This window comes from Anabas testudineus, chromosome 22, assembly GCF_900324465.2.
Source record: "Anabas testudineus chromosome 22, fAnaTes1.2, whole genome shotgun sequence".
In the NCBI taxonomy this organism is placed as follows: Eukaryota; Metazoa; Chordata; class Actinopteri; order Anabantiformes; family Anabantidae; genus Anabas; species Anabas testudineus.
Window position 1 is genome coordinate 3,276,430 of NC_046630.1, and position 21,390 is coordinate 3,297,819.

General features: G+C 40.8%; 1 protein-coding gene across 2 annotated transcripts in view; it reads left to right on the forward strand.

Annotated features, from left to right (window-relative positions):
• Positions 1-21,390, forward strand: part of atrn (attractin) — a 104,542-nt gene that overhangs the window by 54,125 nt on the left and 29,027 nt on the right. For both annotated transcript variants that reach the window (XM_026339108.1, XM_026339107.2), the window contains exon 26: positions 9,052-9,130. In XM_026339108.1, the coding sequence (XP_026194893.1) occupies positions 9,052-9,130 (79 nt within the window). The remainder of the gene's footprint in view (positions 1-9,051; positions 9,131-21,390) is intronic.

Consider the following 21,390-nt stretch of genomic DNA (forward strand, 5'->3'; position numbering starts at 1 on the left):
ATGATCTAGATGATGTAGAGTCAGTGGGTTTTACAGTATACTATTAGTAGACATCTGGTAAAGAGCACTTTTAGTTCAAACCCATCTCCTAGTTACAACCTCACCTACATATTTGGTTTACAACTAACTAAGTTAAGACAGTAATACGAGCTCACGTATTGTCTGCAGCTCTTTTCTTTTCCTTCCTTTACTTTTCTTTCTTGTGTTGTGCTATTAAAATTTAAAAATAAGCGTACATGCACAGTTTGTTTCTTGATTCCTTTCAAATACATAACCCCTCCACACCCTCAGTATAGTTTTTTGCCCTCAGCTTGCTCCTCGTGGTGTTGATTGACAGTAGACTCTGTCTCTCGCTCGCCCCACTGAGATACCTGAGAAAGAGACTTGACACAGATTCAAACCCTGCCTACCTGTCCGAAGGGGACTCCCCGGGCACTCATCAGGGGCTGCCGCCGGTGCTGTGCTAGAACCCCCGCTGTCTCCTCCTTTCCAAACTTTCTAGTCCTCTGTCTCTTTCTCTTTGTGAACCTCTGCCTCCTCTCCCCCTCTCCATCTTTATCGGAGGCTTTACTGCTGCATCGCTGCCTGTATGTTTACCTCCCTGCCCGAGTCTGTCTTCTCATCTTTTTCTGCTTGTTCTATTTTTTTTTTCCCACATTCTGTGTTTTTACTACTTTATTATTACTTTCTCAGTGCTTCCTCTCTTTACCCACCTCTTGCTTAGTCTCCTTTTCTCCCCATCTCTTGCATTCTTTAACACTCTCTCTTTGTATCTGACCTCATTGTCAGGTCATCAGAGAGGAGCCAGAAAGAGATACAAGTGAAAGATGGTGCCGATAGGGAGAGTGCAAGAAGCACCTCGTGGCTAAACCTTCCTGCTGATAGATCTGTGAGGAGCTGAAAGCTGCTCTGTCTGATTAATAATAAATGAGTCAGATCAGTCAATTTGACTCAGAGCCTCCACCCTCTGCCCCTCCTCCACCTTTTCCTCTCCTGTAATGAGTGGGGAGGAGAGCAATGGGAACGTGAACTGGGCAATAACGCCGTCTTAGGGACTTCCTGACAGGGAGTAAATCTTTCTTTTCTTACCACCTTCCTATCAGGCCTTATCTCCCAGAGTTTGTGCACAAGGCCACGAGAACTCCAGTGATGCTGCAAGGTCTGGAATTTAATATGATATGAAAAGTCATATTAATTCAATTTGTTTTTGTCCGACGTCTTTACCTGTTCAGAATGAAAGGTGTGGAGTCTGGGCTTGAGATGTTTCATCTTTTCCTTTATTCTCAGTATCTAAATCCTCATTACTTCAGCTGCTTTTGTCCCTGTGTCGTTGCAGCCTTTGTTTTTATCCCTAAGTCTTTGTCACTGCTGCTTCTTTTTCTACATTACACACAATTCTCCCATCAAACTTAATTTCTTAGTCTTGCATAGCTTCCTATTACTGGTAAATACAAGTGTTTCATAAAGTAACTGCAAGTAAGTGTTCTATTAATGAGCTTCCAATACTGGAAAAAGTTGAATATTCAAACCAGATGAGTTGAAGTTTTAATTAGCTCTACACTGGCTTTGGCATGGGAGCAGTAAGCAGGCCTGTGTAAAAATGTTAATGTCCATCTAGGCAGGATTTGCACACTGCAGCAGCATGCTTATTTTTCCAGTTGCAAGCCTGCCACTCTGCCTGTAAGAACATGCCAGATTTGATTTAGCTTTTTGTCTCCCTTACCATAAATAAAGAAGAAAATCTAGTCACTTTTCACAGCTCCCATTGTAAGAGGAGCGAGTAAACAAACAATACAGAGCTGCAGAGATTATGCAGAAATTTGTATTCTCATACATGTTCAGCCCTGCCTGTATTTCAGGTCTGTTAGACTTGGAAGTGTCCCACCACCCATTCTGCTACAGGGTTTAGTGTGGGGCAGAATAGGACCTCAGAGCAACTGCTGTGTAGTGTGTGGTTCAGTAGACAAACTTATCAGCTATAGTGAAAATGAAATGGCATTTGGCTGGAGAGCAGGTTTAATTTCCCACACCAGAGTAAAAGCCAGCGGCAGGCAGGCTGCTGGATTAGTATTCAGCTGGCTGTAGACAACAGAGCTGGTCTGTTGGTGTTTGCCCTGTGGCTGTTGTCTTGCTGTCAGGTTAGGCAATGACACGTCAGAGCTCACCTCTCTGGCCTCAGCAGCTCATGGCTATAATACACTCTCTCTCCAGCTCCCCACACTCCAGCCTCCCACCGAAGCAGCATCCATTCTTTTTTTAACCTGATTTACTCCAGAAAGGGTGGACATACATTTGTCCTCATTCATCTTCAGTTACCCTACAATGTCATGGACCACGGTTCTACCTTAAGCCTGCAATGCAGCTATATTTTTCCACAGTTGGCCATTGAGCAACTCACCCAGTGTCTTATGTTTCAAATACATGGGCCAAATGAGACAATTATTCTGAAGACCTGAAGAGTTGAGCTTCACTCTGTTCAATGTGAAGTGGTGGCTCGACTCTGAGCGCCCTCCGGATGTCTGGATTCCGTACCCTATCTCTAAGGCTGAGCCCGGCCACCTTACGGAGCAAACCCATTTCAGCAGCTTGTTTTCATGATTTCATTCTTTTGCTCATTACCCAAGGTTCATGACTATAGGTGAGGGTTGGAATATAGATTCACTGGTAATTTGAAACCTTTGCCTTCAAGCTCGGCTCCCTCTTCACCACAATGATCCAGTGCAATATTGGCATTACTGCCTGTCAGTCTCTTAACCAAATTGCAAAATCACAAATTTTGTTTGTTATTCATTCAAATTAAGTGGCACTAAAATAGCAGGTAAAGCAAACACATGTTAGCAAACATAATTTCTGCACTGAATGATCCTCATTATTTGATTTTGAGTATTGCATTTTGAAGACCTAAGGTTTCATAATTACCTGCCAGAGAGAAAGCAATGTTTTCTGTATATGAGTTGATATCTGGCCTTTAAAAAAAATAAAGCTATTTTTTCCTTATCCTTCTACAGTTTAGTTTAAAACTACCCTGCTGAGTTTTTGACAGCTGGGGTAAATTAAAGCTATGTTTTCATAAGTAAATCCACATATACAGTTTTGTAATTTGTCCAGTGGCAGACCACCAGCGAAAGTGAAGACTGCAGAGTTTAAAACACTGAGTGAAAACTTTGATGATATAAGAAATGCATTCAGCACGTTTGTTAGGCCTCGAGGAGATAAAATATGATCTGGTGATAAACCTAGAAAAAAACACAAAACTTGGATTGCAGAGAAAACCCGGTGCTGTACTTTAAATTTGTTTAAAGTTGACTTCTTTATGGAATAGATAAGATGGGGGGTGTTTCAGTTTAGGTGGAAAACACTTTTCATTAACAAAGAAATCAATCAATCAAAAAAAAAAAAAGATTCAACAGCTGTCAAAAGCACTCTAAAATTACTCAGGAACACTATGTACTGAGAAGACGCTGCTGAAAATCAAATAAAGGTGTTGATTTGGTGATGTTAGCTGCATCACAGTCTGAGTTACTTTGTATTGCCAGGTTTTATTCTTATCTAATTATAGTTGTATCAGATGAGATTGTCTTTTGGTCTGACATGTTTCCTTCCACCTCGGTGACTGTTGGTGCATCACTGGAGATTTTTCTTTGTAATGCAGAGTAGATGTGCTGCTCTAACATAACTGTAAGTCTTAAAACTGCTGCATTATAGAAAAGCTGTTTTTCAACATTTGAAACAGCGTCTGCAGTTAATTCTAAATAGTTGTTGCAGGAAAAACAAATCTCTCCATTTTTAAGATGTTATTCAAAAACAACTTTGTTTATGATGCTCGAATCCTCTCATCTGTAAGTTAATGTGCATTATAAAGCAAACATTTATTTGAATAAGATTGAATTGACTTTCACAACATTCTGAGAACCACAATACTGTAAAGAAATTATATCACAGTTGAGAAATAGTGGTATTCACAAGAATTTTGCATTTGCAAATATAAAAGCAGCTTTAAAGGAGCTGCAGTACATGCTGCTCTCTTTGGGAGTGCAGCCATTTGTTTTAATGTGAGGTAAAATAATTATAATTCAAATCTGCATTCACTTTTTGCGGATTGTTTGAGTTATGATTCAGTTATTTATGACAACTTATAGATATTTGAGCCAAAGGGAAGAAAAGACATGTATCATACTTGTAAGTTCCTTTTTACACAGTTCATTTCGGTTTGCTTGGGTTTAGTTTGTGTTTTCCCCTCAGGCAGTTTTACAATAAATTTACCCTGACTTGAACATGCCAACAGAGTACTTTCAGTCTACTTGTTATCTCTCTCAACCGTTGGTTAAAAAAAGGCCTGATACACCACGATGTGCTCAATTACGAGCTGGATTTTAATGGAGATGGATCTCTGTGCTGGGAGGTTTGGCTGTTGTTGCCCTCTAGGCAACATGGAGCTACATGCATTTCTACAGTGAACTAAACAACTGATTTTAACAGGATTAACTGACATTTTGGCAGCAAATGGACAAATGAAAAATAATTATCTTGATTTTTTACCTCATTAAACCTAAACGTTATTATTTCAGGTGTTATTTATTAACTTCATGTACAGTTGAATATAAAAACTGTAAAGGTGTCTTTTGATAATAACTGGGAACTGATTTTTAGGGGCTGTTGTCCCGTGTTCAGAGGTTTGACAGCTGGAGTTGGTTCTCAAACAGTTGCTCTGTCTGTTTAAATCATTGTTCTTGTCGGTGAACCTTCTCAGACATCCAGGTCATATGTAGAGCTGTGATTAACAAAGTGAATGTCCTATGAGTGTCTTTCAATGTTGGCAATGGTTGGACCCTCATCGGTGGCTTTTTAGCTGATTGAATATGATGAGGAAGACCCCTGTGACTGGCTGTTCAGCTTAGCTAATCACTGTACAAGGAGAGATATGGGCTCCACTGCCTTTTACAACTTCTTATCAAACATACTCTTGTTTAATAGTAGCCATAAATCGACTGTGCTGAGTGACGGAGGTGTGGAAACGGCAGTCAAACTCTACCGAGTGCTGCTTTGTTTACAGCTTGTCCTGTATATCTGCAGTCCTAGGTCTTCTGATTTCCCCTGCCACCACCTGCTGGTAAAGAGTTATTTCCTACTGACACTTCTCGGCTCAGATAGAGGCAACGTGAGGCAACACACCAGTTAGTCTAGTTGTCTCTAGCTGTTTGATGTAGGTTTGGTGTGTCACAGCCTTTACGAACGTTAACGTTGAAGTGGATTGAGCGTCTCTCAACAGAGGAGGAGATTTTCAACACTTGTTTTCAGCCAATCACAAATATGCTCTTGACATCCCTCCCCAGATGGTTTCACAGCCGTTGACGCTGTCAGTAATGTGACCCTTAAGGCAACACTTACGATGACTGATTGCAACAGCAACCCGCAGGTGACCTCAACGACCCTCAAGATGTTAACAGCTTAACGACTCCATGGAGTTCAAGTATCTCAGACTCACCAGCGGTCATATAGACCTGATGGAGCCTCTGGGAAGAAAGGTGGAAGCATCTGCAAGAACGAGCATACTCAGTTAACACCATAAGGCACCTTTGGCATTGCTCTTCTCGTGTCAGTTTTCACTTCTTCTTCACACGCAGCTGTATCAACATTTCTGTTAGGGTGGAAATGACGATTCGAACTAGGAGTGTAAGTGTGATTGTTGCAAGTGCTTGTGGTGAGGCAGCATCCGTCAGTGGATGCTCATTTCTATTCCCCATGAGTGGAAGGTCTAGGTGTGATGGAGGTGACTAACCTGGCTGGCTTCCCTTGTGGAGACTGAGATCAAATGAGGCTCTGTGCTCTGTCTGTTTCTATCTGTGTTGTCGTCTCTCTGCTGTTACCTTCTGTATATTCTTCTTTCAGTCTTTGTCTTTTGGGTTTTGTTTTGTATTTGTTTCTTTCTTGGCCTCGTTGCTTCATCCATTGTTTTGACTTTAGCCAGCACTTTCTAATCTTGTCCGTCTTTATCTCTGTCTTTCACCATTACTGTCCGTTTCCCTCTGTTTCTTTCTTTCCTTCTCCTTCTGTCCTTTGTCTCTCTCCCCTTTTCCCTCCCACCCTGCTGAGCAGGGAGGGCTTTGATGCGAGGCTGATATCTATTCACACGGGTCATTCATCAGCACCGTGTCGCTCTTTAAGCAGCAAGCAGGAAGCCAGATCAATAAGATGACTGAATGGATGGATCTCTTAAGAGTCCTCTTCAGCCTGTAGAGATAAGGGGAATTTTTTGAATGGATAACACTTTAAAGAGTCACACAGGGTGGGCAGGGAAGGGTGTGGGAGCAATGAATAAAGATCTGAACGCATCACAGCTTGTATTAAAATGGGCAAAGGCATTTAGATTGAAAAGCTGGTACAATTTTGGAGGAAAAATATCTGAGCAGTCTCACTGGAAGACCCATGTATCTGCAGAAGTCATGCTTCAACTTGGAGTTTCTAATTAAATCCACTTCTCACCCCTGGAAGTGTATTCACATACATTATTCCTGTGATCTTGAATAAAAGAAGAAAACCAGCAGCACTTGAAACATTAAAGCAAAAAAGGGTTTTATGAAATTAAAAGACAGCTCTTTTCAGCCTCAGTGTGGATAAACACAGAAACCATTCAAAGGCAGTTGCCTGTTAGCACCACTGATCAATCCAGGTGATCTTGCATTGAATATTGCTTCACCCAGGGACTTGGAGCTTGACTTTATTCTCCACTTTTCAATAAAAAGTGGCAAATACTGCACAGAAGTCTGCCAGCAAGGCTCCTCTAGCTGATGAAAACAGCCTTAAGCATGTGTTTTTACTTCTTGTCCATCAGAACAGTATATGGCATAATACTGAATTGTATGGAAAACATTTTCACTTAGAAAATTAAAACTGTGAGTTTTTATGAGAGAATGTTTTATTGACAACTGAATTAACAGGAAATGGTAAAGTGGGGAAACCGTATGAACTCCAAGAATCCAGGGCAAAGGACTAAAATACTGAGATTGTCTATCATCAGTCCATTAACGTGCACTTGAGTTATGCATCAATCTGATTTTCTAAGTGTCATTTATATGAGAAATCTAGTTACTGTGGATCAGAAACTAGTGACTGACCTTTGCCAGTCTGAATACGTGACCTCTGCACATTAACACAGTGCATGTAAATGTGGTCTGATTTCCCACATAACCTATTTTCTCTCAAGAACCTGATTTATTGTGTGTATGTCAGCACCAGTGTCGAGTAGGATGGCTCTTCAGTAAGCGTTGGTTATTTTTATACATTATTATACAGTACAAATTGGCTTACAGCCACATTTATAATTCAAACTTCAAATAGAAGCCAATTAACATAATTTAGTTTGTTACATTTAGTATTCGAAAGCGTGAAGCTGGGAATAATGTACACACATGGTGTTAATTATGCGAATAGTAAATTAAAACATGTTGCTGCTGAGATCAGTTTTAAATCAGCTGTGTTCAGTGATCACAGACAGTACTGTGACAGTACTGAGTTTGTGTTGTGGGGTTAGTGATGTATATTTATACCTCTGGTCGGAGCGGTGTGTTTCATGTTGTCCATTCGTTCGCACCATCTTTGTAAAAACTATGAGGGAATTTGTTCATATTTGGTACTAATGGGCACTTGGAGTTAAGAATGAACCGATTAGATTTTGGTCTTCAAAAGTCAAGATGTCATTATTAAAGCACCACCTCCATATTTTGAGAATGATTTTGTGTTTTTGTTCACACATGAAAGTCGAACCATCCTAAATGATGCAGAACTCAAATGTACACTTTTTTTTATTTTCGTTGTTGATGTTTTTCCTGGAGGAAACTCTGGGCCGATGTTTGGATCGCTGGTGTTTAGGCGTTTTGCCATCATGCTGCTGATACTCTCCTCATCATCAGCCAGTTGCCAGCACTGATGTGAGCAGAAATGTAGGAAGACTGGGCCCGAGAACCAAAGGAATGTGACAGAAAATCAGTGAAGGGCATGACAGCCAGGGAATAAAGTTCAGATTGCAGGAGAGAGGTTGTCTCTGATGTATTTGTGCAGACACACACAGACACACACATGCACTCTCTGTCTTTGTCTTTTCTCCCGTCTTCTTCGTAGCTTTCTAAATGCAACTGTGAAAGCAGCCAGGGGAGTGGAGAGAGCCAAGGACACACACATATACTGAGGTTTCAGAAAGTGAGAAGAGTGTCATTTTTGCTTAATGGTCTATGCTCAATAACCCACAATGACAAAGTGAAAATCTCGGATCTGGGATCTGCAGCACAAAGTGCACAAAACATGGAGGGTTCTGAATACCTGTTGATGTCAAAGTACATACAAACACATACAACACACACTGTGTGACACTGACAAACCGCTTCTCTATGACAACACTCTGACTTCATCACCTCAACACAACTTTTCTTTCTTTGTATATTTTATTTGTGTAAATAGACTAAGATAAAACATTAACTACGTAAACAGAAATAGAAAATCTCATAGTTAAGTGAGAGTGCACGAGTGACTCCAAGACGAAGACTACTCTAGAAAGTACGAACAGTAACCAGGTGAGTGAGTATAGGTGTACACATGTAAATATGTTGAAACGGTCTTTTATATCTGACCTACCACCCTCTAACACCTGTGGGGAATTAAAGGGGACATGTGAAGCCTGGTTGGCCTTTCCCCCCCCCTCTCATAGCTCTGCATCTCTTGACAGCTTCTTCCTCACTCTGGCACCATTTACACCCACACTTCATATCTTGTGAACTAACCACATCACCCTCACCCTCAGTTTGTGAAGGTTTTGTGTATCTGATCACAGTTTGTGTGTACAGTAGGTTGGGTTTTGGAAAATGAAAATAAAATATATACTGTATTTATTGTAGAGGTCGATTGTGATAGGAAGGACAGGCAAGAAAATTTAAAGGCTAATAACTGCGTTGTGGGCAGTTATCGCCTCTTCTGTGGTGCTGACAGATCAATGTCCCTCCTGTTAGACGGTCGGTCTTATTCTCTTTCTTGACCTGTCTTCTCCCTGTCTGTCCACAGCTGCTTTCTCTCTCTGCTCCTGGTGGCCGCGGTGGTTTGGAAGATCAAACAGAGCTGCTGGGCCTCGCGGCGGCGAGAGGTAAGTCTGAGACTCGGGCTTACAACTATTATTGATTTTGCTTTTTTTGCTGCTCCAGTAGATAAAAGAACAACCGTGTAAACATATTTCTGGTTATGTTATTTTAGTCTGGTTTTAAAATGATCAAACTGAGGATTTGCAGCTGACAAACTCTCAGAGATCAGTGGTAAAGGCATGCCCAGCATTGTGACATGTATATCTGTGCCTGTCACAACTTATTTCCAAATGATGAATGCTGATGAAATGTGAGCTGTGCTTTTGACACAGTCTCAGTGTACTCTTAATGTAATTGGTGTCTGTGGTACAGATTGAAATGGTCTTTGGACTTGTTGTGTCTCTACAGCTAACATTAATATTCATATGTGGTGTTTCCCCAAGGCTCCAAGCAGGATTGATTTTTCTATCTGTGCAGTTGTAGATCACCCAGTGATACAGCACTCCTGATAATTCATTCACTGCAGAGATTGTATCAGTTACCTACAACTGAACAAAAAGAGACAATGTGTTAATTAGCGGAGGCAACGTCCCTGTGCATTAGCTTAAAATCCTTGAAACAAACATTAAGTCTCACTCTGTTATTTTCTGCAATCAGCGGCCGTTTATCTGATAGGTTGGTGTGTGAGACTGATGGATGCTTTTGTCAGCTGCAGGCGTCTACCCAAACATTAGATAGCATTAACTGCAGATCATTTGTGTGGCAGGACAGAGGCAGACCTGACATTGCTTCACATTTGAATCATACATAATATAACTATAATTACCAGAAAAGTAACTGTCTATAAATAAAGTGCATATTAATTCAGAATCATTTGATGTGTAGGTAAAGTCTGTGAACATCTATTAAATCATAGCCCTAACAGTCAACACTTCCAGACTTTCATTCATTATAAGCTGTCACCGGTTAAGAAAGTGCATTGAACATAATTAATTGCTTGTATGGCACTGGCACAGCACGTGTTGTCTTTCAAGCTATATTGAGTCATTTTTAAAAAGTCAAGTCAATAATTAGTTTAAAAAGACTGGATACAGGTTGCCAACGCAGTCTGTCACATGTGTGAAAAGCTCCACAGAGTCCACTAAAGACACTGTACATTTATTCCTCTGAAAACATTTCACACATGTCCAAAGTTTTACAGAACATTTGAAGGCAGACTGACAACATGTATAGTAAAGAAATAAAAATATGAATTCAGGAGGAGAAGACCCATAGATCAGGGTGTCTGTTGAGAAATGCACTGCAGTTAAGGCTTCAGTAACATTTAGTAAGTCACTTGTTCAAAAACAAACACACACACACTGTGGATAGATAGAAAGCAGACACCCTGATGAAGTCCCTGTGTGATTGGTTTATACTTCCTAATGTGCTGCAGCCACAATACATTTATTTCTTAAAGTCATTGTCCAAGAAAACTGTGGCGTTTTATATTTGTCCAGGAAGTAGGGCGAGCTCTCAGTAGGCTGTAGTGTTTGAGAGTTTATAGAGTGTCTGCTGGAAGAGGTGAAGAGAGGTTGGCCAGACTGAGGACGCTGCAGTGGTGGATGCTTGTTGCTGATGCTTAGCAAGCTAAAGTAGAAACTTGGGAAGTCACACTGAGTGCAGTTTTTGCATATTCAGTATTCACTCCCTGAAAAAAAATGACAAAAAGCATTTTCATATTGTGTTTCCAGAAGGGGTTGGACCACCTTTGGAAAGAGTGGCTGAAAGGTTGTGTGCATGTGGGAGTGTGTTCCTGTGTTCCTGTGTGTGTGTGTGTGTGTGTGTGTGTGTGTGTGTGTGTGTGTGTGTGTGTGTGTGTGTGTTTGTCAGTGTTTGAGGGCATAAAAGCTAATGTTGTGCTTAATGTGAACTTTTGGTTTATGCTTTTCACACTCACCATGTGAGCTGAAGTGCCTTTCGGCTGTAACCTCGCCTAAGAGTGCTGTCATCACCCTCACCTCTGGATGCCTCTTAACATCCTCCCTTCACCTGCTCCCACTCGGCACTCTCTTCATCACACAACCACTGCTGTCCAGCTGGGCTCTCTGCATGCTAACCTTTAAACAAATTAGCTCTGGACATTTGTTAAAAGAAGTGGGGGGCCTACAGGAAATGGTGAGGTCAATATTAAACCCTGAAATATCTGGTAGGTCTTCGAGGCATCCTAGATGATGCACAAGAAATGTTTGAGGATGAAAATAGTATCTTTACTTATACAACTTTTAAATAATAATAAATGCGCTCAAACCAAAACCTTTGAATTAAGAACATTTTCCTGCATATTTTGCATCACGTTTGAGGCATTTTTTGACGCACGTGACACAAAGATATGATGCAAGTTAATTGTTTTCAAATGTCTATGCAGCACATAGACATCAGACAAAAAACTATAGAATTGATAGTGAAAAGGAGTTGTTGCATCACATCTTTAAAATGTCGTAAGGTAGTCAAGATGGTGCCTGACTCATACATCCATCCAGTACACTGGGTACTTTCAGTAGAGTCCTTACCGAAAGCCCAGCCAGTTAATAAGTATAGACATTTCTGTGAATCACAATTGCAAGTAGCACGGCTTTACAATCTATTTTTGAAAAATCCTTTTGAGTCCTGTACTTTTGCATTTTAATGTAATTAAATCATTTGAAGCACTGACGTAAAAATCATTTTCACACAAAGTAGGTGTTGTGGCGTCCTCATTTTAGTCAAAGTAAAATGTGCCATCCAGTCATAATGGAAAGCTCAAACAGCAGGTGGGAAGCTTAATGACGCAGCCTTTCTGTGAGGATTAATATTTCTGTCTTAGAGGTGGCTGCACTAAAATCCAGCCAAGACACATCAGCAGAGGGGCAGATCTGAGGGGACTATTAATGATTCTCTCCGTGATGTCCTTGTCCTTTATAGTGATAATTGTTGCTCTTTTACGATAAAATTTACCTCATTTTGGAACGTGCTAATTATGGTTTCAAATTCTGTTGCTTGAAAATCAAACTATGCCCAAATTCAGGCCTTTATCAACAGTGATGTTGTGTAACTCCAGTATAAGTATAAGTCTGTGTTTTTCTAAAGCAGAATTTTCTAAAATAATATTAAAATGTAGGTACAGTACATTGGGTTGTAAGACATGAAATAAAATATGGATTTATGCACCAGACCAAACTGAAGGAAAGTGGTCGTTTGGGAGAAAGCAGAAACTATATTAATTATATAGTGAGCACCTCCTAACGCAGATGTCAGGTTCAATTAGGACTGTGACTTCTTTAGAAATGCTCCGCAACAGGTTTTGGCATCCCTCATCCACCTCTCTCCTCGCCCACTATGAGCAGTGGGGAGAGTCAGTTTTCTGTATGCATAAAGAATTATGTCTGGACATAACATTTTGCAGAGTCTATTTCCGACTGCAAGATCATAGTTATTACTTTTTGTATAAAGAAGATTTGTTTCACTTCCCCATAATACATAAAGAATTTTTCTATTTTGATAGCCTTATTACCTCATGCACTTTTTAGGAGTGATGTGATACTGGGTACTATAAGTAGAGATAACTCAACTCAAACCAAACAGTATTACAAATGATCAGAGCTGGTCTGGAAAATGCTCACATTTTGTCAGTGAAACTGTGCAGTAGCTTCATCTTTAGTTTAGTTTAAGCTATAATTACCCCGTTCTTCTCATGCACAAATGCACACAGTTTCACAGAGCAGACCTGCTTTCATGTACACATGTAAACAGAGCGTGACACTAATTTGCTGGCACACAGAAAGCTAATCATGTTTTTCCATGAGTTCAACTCTGGTTACAGCCATCTGCAACCAGGGACCATTGTGTTCTTTTTAGCACTGTCCCTCCAGGCTCCCTTCTCACATTCACCCCTATTTCCTCCATGTTACTCAGAGTTTGCATCACCGTACAGTGGCACACATTTGCATGTAACTGTTCCCACGTTTACCTCATTAAGGCCCCAGTACAGTGGCATATGGTGGCCACTACATGTTTAAGGCTGTGTTCCTGAGCCTTGTACTTCTTACTAAAGGCTGCTTGTCATCTGACTTTAAGCATATTGGGCTCTCTTTTGAGAAAGCCATAGATATCACCTTGTTGGAACAGTTTTTTGAAGTGAAACATTTAATGAGTAATTGCATTTCAAAATGTGTGTATATAGTATCATGTAAAATATCAAATAAGTTTAATCATATATAATATAAAAACTTCATCGCATTTGTAATTAATCTTTAGAACATTTATTGCACCATGTGCCTAATGATTAAGCTCCATCCTTATATTTTATAGGTTGGTTTTAAAGGGTTAAAGTTTATGAGACAAACGGTACGACAGGGAAAGTACAGTATAGAATTCATCCTTAACCTTTGTGCACAGTGTACCGTCATATATGCCATCAGTCACAATTAATTTTTATCTTCACACTGGCAGGTTTTCAGGTGTAAACTTTTAGCACTGAGTAAAAATAAATTTATGACTGTGACTGAGGTTCTTCTCACTGTGGTAGCAGACGAACACCTGCTGAGACCAGTGAAGGCTTTTGGAACAACCCTGAGCCCACCTGTTGGGGTCTGTATTTTTGTTTGTGTGTGTTTCAAAGCGTTCAGGTGCCTATTTTTCATCGCGTGTGGTTGCTGTGTATCTGTTTGCATAGATGTACTTGGATGTGTGTACATGTGTGTGTATTTCTGTCCTGTCTGAGTCATAATCAAAGCCCTCCTTTGAGACTTGACAGTTCCTTTGAAGGAGCTGGAGCTGCCAGATGGCAATAGACAGACCCAACCATAGCAACCATTTTGTGCCATCGAAGGCACCAGCCTTTTAGTCAGAGTAAGCACCACTGCAACTTCAGCAACCCACTGTCATTGCTGGTTGATTATTCCTGCGGGAACGTTTAAGGTACAGCAGTTCTTAGCAGAACGTGGCTGCTGTTCCAAGTGAAATGAGTTCTATATTTACCTTCTATAGATCCTGTATCATAAAAGAAATAAAGTTTTCTCTTATGCGCAGCCAACAATTACAGCGACTCTGGCGGGTTTCAGGCACAGCTTACGGAGGCCTGTAGCAGACATAAATGATAAAAGCACATTTTTTTGAATAGAGATAAGCAAGCTGCCTAATTAGACCAGAGATTCAGCAGTAGCATCTAGTGGAGGGGTAATATATCATGATGCAAAATACTGTAATAATGGCACTGCTTTCACATTCACTGTCTTTGCCTTAGGACATAATGTGTAATTCCTCTCAAATGTACAACAAAAGAGTTTGGGAATTTCAGTACCTTGCACTTGCATAGTTGATTCATATGTACTGAATCATGAAGGGGCAGTAAACATCTTAGAATGACTTTGTGGTGCACAGTACAGTAAGTCTTTGATGTTCATTGTCAGTTTTCACAGTGATCATTTGTTCTTACTCTTTCTTAGCATCTTATAGTGACATATCCCGCTCGCGTCCCCTCCTTCTTACTGTACCTCTGCAAAAATATCCTCTTACTGACAACATGTGTATTTACCCGACATCCATCGTCGCCCTAACACAGACATACATCACACATAACTTGACATATATTAGACATGTATTGCACCTTGAGGTATTGACAGAAATGCAGAATGTGATAATATCCGTGATCGCTGCCGCTGCGTCCCACATGATTAACTGTGTTGCAGGTTCTTTACACTACGCCAGAGGCAGACTGCCGGGAGGAGAGAGGGGGAGGAAGCCACATAAATGTCTCCAGATACCCTCACTTATTTATTACCCCATTAAGCTGCCCTCCTCTCCCCTTTCCCCCTTACCACCACTATGTTCGAAGCTATAAATATGAATGTCAACCAAGGTGTCAAGGCTCAGGCCCCTGCTCGAAATACCTGCTATTATGTCATAAAATGAGTGGAAAGCTGCTCAATGGCCTGTGATGTGTACACTGAACTTTTTTTTTTCTCTAATCAATTGCTATACTGTTCAGGTTGTGGGGTGTTAATGAAGTGTTGTGCAGAGGTACAGCTCTCTGAAAATCCTCTCTTTGAACACGCGCACACATTCCTCTGCCGGGAATTAACGGCCACCGTTTCACTTCTCTCTTTGATGATTCTGTGAGGGAAAGTATACAGTCCACACATAAAAGTTACTAAAGAATGGGAGCAGATCAGATGAAAGATCTGAGGCCTTAACAAGACAGGCTGCTGTGAAATAGCTGTGCTCTCTGAAGTGAGATGTTTCATTGGCTTTATTTAAATGTATTAACCTGTGAGTTCCCCTGTAAAAAGCCACAAAAGCAGCGTTGTGTTGTTGTTAAATTACACAAGAAAATATGAAAATGTTGTTCAACTCTTACTTCACACCACACCTGTATTTCTTAACATCAGCTGACATGTTATTGATTGGTATTTATTCACAGTACTCTACTCACTAGCTCCTCTAGGACCTTTTCTTGCCATCTTATACGGAAGGTGAGCATGAATGAGAACTTGCAATAAAGTTGTTAAACGGTTCCGTGGCTGCATCCCCGTGTTCATGCCCTCAGACACGGCGAACTGCTGATCCACATTTTTTGGGTGGGTGGGGGCTGTGTCATCCCATCCAGCCCTTTCCTTTTTTTGTCCATCCCCATCTATTCCAACCTTTGTTGATGGAGAGAAATGTGTGACCTCTGACCGTGTCTGCAGCTTTTAGCTACTGTTCCTGTGGCTCCGTACCACATGTACATGAACATTTGTGCATCTGCTGATTCTTCCTAGTTTTCAGAATTAGTCATGAATATTTATTAAAACCTACATTTTAATTTGGGTAATGTTAAAAAACTCCCTTAATGACATTTATGGTTGTTTTTACAAGAATGTACTGAACACAATGTCAGCAGCACATACATGGAACATTTTACTTAAGGAACATCTACAGTAAATGTTGCAACAACTTACCTCATGAAGAATATTGTTGAAGTACATTCTAGTCAAAAAAATAGCAAATATTTTTCCATGCTCACTTCAGATGCTTGGCACAGACCGTGAATAGTGTGTACCCGTGAGGAAGCCATGTTCATTTAATGCAACACTAACAATGTAATGCACTTAAAGTCTAAGACTAGATGATTGTACAACTCTGGGAAGTTATCACAGCAGCAGTCCACTCATAGTTCATGATGGCAGTCTCAATGTAAACCGTAAAAATAAACTGGGTCTATGCATTAGAGGGTGTGCTTTATTGTGCAGCCTGAACATGGTGGGAGTGTTATCAGAGTGGGCTTTCCCAGTCTCCCATACTGTATTTAGTATTAAATCTGCTTTTTAAAACCAAAAATACGTTCATAAGGCATAAATAACTCAGACTCAAATTCTGGAAATATCTTATTTTCAGAAGCTTTTTTCAGAAGTCAGGTTTCGCTTTGAGCTTTAGACAAGTTGCACCTTCATCAGTTACAGCTGATAGGCTGCTGCTGGTGTGCAGGTCATAAGAGTCCTGCTACCTGTATTTATCAAACTAAGAGGTAACTTTCTTTATTATATTTGTTTGTTTTCAGAGTTTACCCAGTTGGTGAATGACATCACCATAACCAGTTATTCTCTTACTTCATTAACACACAGTCACATCAACCCACACGCTCGAAAACGCATTCAAACTTCACCAACTTCGCTCACTCTCTCTTTGACTCTCCTGTTACCTCATACACACAGCCTGCCATGCAGCAAGGTCTGCAGCAGATGGTTCGGTGTGAAAGCTCAGTAGAGTGGGAGAGATTGGCACCGATATCCTCTGAATAAGCAGAGACCTTGTATACAATGAGATATCAAGGAGCACGTAGAGCTCCGCATCAAATTAGTTTCCAGAATCATGCGTAATGATAAGGAGGATCCTCTCACCAGTGTGGCTGCTCCCGCCCTGTACACAGCAGTCCCAGAAGCAGATGGCTGGATGTAAATGTAGTTCACACATGAGCAGGGAAGAAAGGAAAAAACAATCTTTCCACCTTTACTTTGCAGCTGTTCCCCCCCCTTACGATGCACTTCTCGATAATGCTCTGTAATACATTATAATTTTAGCATCATGGGAATGCAGAGTAGTTTTGTACCCTGTCTAATTCTGCTTGCCAGGAGTGTTACACAATGCTGTCCAAAGAGTGAATATCTGCATGCATCCCCTGATAGCAGGCATAATACACATAACTTGATACAGTACATGTTTAGAGTCTGTTTGGAAAACGGGGGAAACTCTGATCTGTTCAGTTTGCTATTGTTACAATTAGCTGAAAATCAAGACTGCTGTAATGTCTTCCAGTGGCAGAAGATAATTGAAGTATCAACAAACAGCTACCATTGCCTGCAGTTCAGTCTCAATAAAATCCAATAGCAGCACTAGTACAATCAGTACGGCTTTTTAAAACTTCTGCAGATCCTGTACTTTAATTTTAAACACCATGCAGCCAGAGCTTGCCATTAGTTTTTTGATACGGCATGAAGAACCCAATGCACAGTGTAAAGAGCTGAACATAAAGGCATAAAATATCACACACTAAATAATAATTACAATATTGTAACAGTGGGTGGGCAGAGAAAAGCAGCATGTAGCGCAAATTTGGCAGCAGTGTCTTGTTATTCAGAGGCTGAAACAGATTGTGAACATGGTGAAATGGGTCAGATATCATTTTTACCAGCTCCTTTGGTTATGTTTTTGTTGCACACTGAGGATTTCAGATGATGTGATGACAAAGTGCTGCAGTGTTTTTTGTTTTTTTTGTGTATGTTTGAGTGTCCAAGCTGTTCCACCACGCTGTCATGGATAAAACTGACTCTACCACATAAAACTATAGAAAGTTGCAGTTGACTTTCTGAAGTTGTCAGAAATGAAACGGCGTCTGCTTGGCTTTTTTTTTTTTTGTGATAATAGTCCCATGTTAATATTCCATTTGAGTGTGTTGCATATGCGTGCCAAGAAATTTAAGTCGTCTGTGGTAGTTATGCGTTTGTATTGGAGCTCTGGGAGTGTCACTTTGTCTGAAATCAATAATAAATTTGTGGGTTTTGGATGTATTCAGCAGGAGGCTACTTTCTCCCTGTGCTACTTTTTGTGAGTATAAGACCTATTATGCTTGTGTCAGCAGCTTACTTGAGAATGATTACTGAACTGTGCTAGGATTGTCCACAAGAAGAAAAGCCAGAGTGGTGCAACACAGAGACACCTGTGTTGAAGGTGAAAGGACAAGAAGAATGGATGTTCACCTGAACCCAGTGTCATTTGTCCCACAGGACGCTCTAGTTCCAGTGTCCTGTGCCGGGTTTCTGGGTTTGTTCATGTCCAATAGTGTGTTGAAGACCTTTAAAGTGAGTAAGGTTGATGACCTTTATAGTCCACACGTGTAGATCTGGATTACATTAACAAACTATCAGGTCTAGCACTGTGGGTAATCACTTCAGAATAATATGTTACGGCTGCATGTAACAACGAGACGTTTTTCCTGCTGTTGACAATCGAAACACGCTTTAGAGTGCAAAATAACATCAAGAAGAATATAGTTAGGTTGAGCCAAACCTTATCTTTAGCCTCATTTGCTGAGGACTAACAGAGCCTGGGGACAACCAGTATTTTTTATAATCAGCTTAGTGTTTTTTTCATCAGCCCAGACACAGAGTTAAAAATAGAACTGTGTAAAAATAAGCAACAAGAAGGACCAAGATTGAGACCAGCAAATGTATAGATAGTCACAAAAATACATCTAATTTATTGGCAGTGGCTGCTTTTACTTCAGGTGAGTTCAAAGAATCTACCTTGTAGCAGATGGTTCCTAGGATGTAGTTTTATTAAATTCAGCTATTCAGGCACAAAAGCATCCATAAATACAGTTTCACGTCACTTGTTGGAGATGTAAACTTATCCACTTGAACTCTTTCTGCGTGTCGGGTGTTCTAAAGATTTCTGGCTCATGTAGCTCAAGTGTGGAACAGTAAAGTGAGGGTTATGAAACCGTTGTGCTCATTTAAGGTCACTTGATAAAACAGCATAGGGTATGTGACTAAACTGTTAACGTGAAAGGTCTCTTTGTAGATTCAGGAAATGTAGTGTTCTCAACCTTGTGAAAGAAATTTTGGTAGGAGAGGTGGAGTGTTTCTATTGTATACCCTCGAAATTGGATTCAACTATGCCCGCTCTCAGTAAGAATAATTGTGCCCTTGAAGGCAGACTGTTGAGGCCACGGCTGTCGTTACAGTTCAGTGATGCTGTGCTAGGATTGTGCAGCAGAGGTGCAGCACGGCTTTATGAAATATAAAGGAACTTGGGACACTCCTCACTGTTAGAGGCATCCCCAGCACTTTATTAACTATTTTGTAACTGTCACATGTAGGTTAAAAAGGTCTTCTGTCTTCTTGCTGTATGAGCTCGGTGCAGGAATGATCTCTCAGTCTCTTCACTCTGAAACATAGACATACACAGGTGTAAGTTTAGAAATGTAAGAACTTTTGATGATTGACAGCGTAACAGAACAGCAGGTGTCTCTCCAGGGAGAATGTGGTGCCTCTCAAACATTAAGAAAAACACAGGTGATGAGTTTATTTTCATTTAAAAGCTTATTGAACAGTGAGTTTTCATTTTATCTCCTCAAAGTTCACTACTAAGAGCTACAGTGAGAAAACTTAAAGGATGATTTTCTTTCTTTATATTAAGCAAAAAAACAGAACAAAACACCTGTCTCATCGAGGCGAAGAACCTGAATTGTCACCACGTCTTCTTTAACAATGTGAAAGCGCATTTGAGCTGCAGCGTTGACAGACTCTTTCCAGAGTAATGTGTTGTTTGTCTCAGCTGTCGGGCATTGTCAGGACATCTCCACTCCCACCATTCCAGCTGCGGCTACATCCCAGCACGAGAGATGGGACAGGGAGAGCCCTCACCTTATCTCACCCTCCACAGAGCACCATTAAGAGGGAGGAAACCAGTCCTCTCTCCCACTTGCTCCGGCGGCCTCCCTCTCTGCTGGTGATGGGAGATGGATTGCTCAAGGTGACCCCAGTCAGCACGCTGTGTGTTCAGCCCGCCTGCCCTCGTGCCACCATTCCTCACACTTAGCCGTTCTGTTCTGTCATCTCGCACGCTGCCAGTCCCCCAGGCAGCAGATTTCAGAGCTGCCTTCAGCTGCTTCTTGGTTGAGAGACTCCCCACCATGTTCTTTCTGCAGTCTGCTGCTGTGATGGGCTGAGGAGAGAAACCTCACACTATGCTGCTTTTTAACTGTGGTAGTAAAACATGCTAATATAGTCAATTACCAGCTAATACAATAATATCTCGAGACATTCAGAATAATGATTCTTTGACAAGTCATAGTCCTAATAATGTAATGATGGATTAGACTATCAGGAAATGAATTATTTTTTCGAGCAGCATCCACTGTTCATTTCTGTTCAGTCCTTTATTTTATTAGCTCATAACTCCTAAAGATGCCCATTAAAACCATTACTGCAGTAATTCTCTGCAGTCTCTGCGATGCTCGGAAGCAGAATTTATCTGTTGAAATCTAAACTAATGAAATTCTGTGCAGTAGAAAGCAAATGATTGAACAGTAAAACGCTCCAGAGCTGAAACCAGTGCTGATCAAACTCTTCACTGAAACACCTTTTATCAACAGTGTCTGAAGTATGTTTGAAATGAAACACAAAAACCTTTTTAAGGACTTTAATAATGTAATAGTTACCAGCTTTCATTGACGACATGTCTGTTCCTCCAACCATGGTTACATATAATAACTTTGCTAACATGTTATCAGAACATGTGTTTCCTGTGTACTGAAGCAGCATCAGCTGTGTTCGTCGTCAAAGCGCTATAAGGCCTCTGTAGATAAAGTAGAGCGACGCTTTAAGATTCTGTGAGAGCTGCTTTCTATCTCCTCCTCTCTCCTGAGGTCAATGTTTGCTGCACCACCGCGCAGAACAAAAGGCCTACTTCTGAGGTGATCAATCCTGAAGTGAGAGGTAAGGAGAGGGGATTTTTTAGATGATGAGACAGAGAAAAGGGGAAAGAAGAGCAGCAGGCAGCACTGAAGGTCACTTAGACAGGGTGCAGAGAATGTGTGTGGGAAACATGCATTCTGTAGAGGGGAGGCCTTGTTAATGGTATCCTCCTCAAAAAGAAAAGAGTCTCCTCAGGATGCGGATTCATCAAAATGTGATTACAAAGAATTGAGAACCTCTGCAGAACTGGCAGCCGAGCTCCGTGTACAACAACTAGCTTCTTTATTCTAACTTCTTACTGGTTTTAAAAGGGGGGAACACACCATGCAGATAATTGACTGGTAATCTAA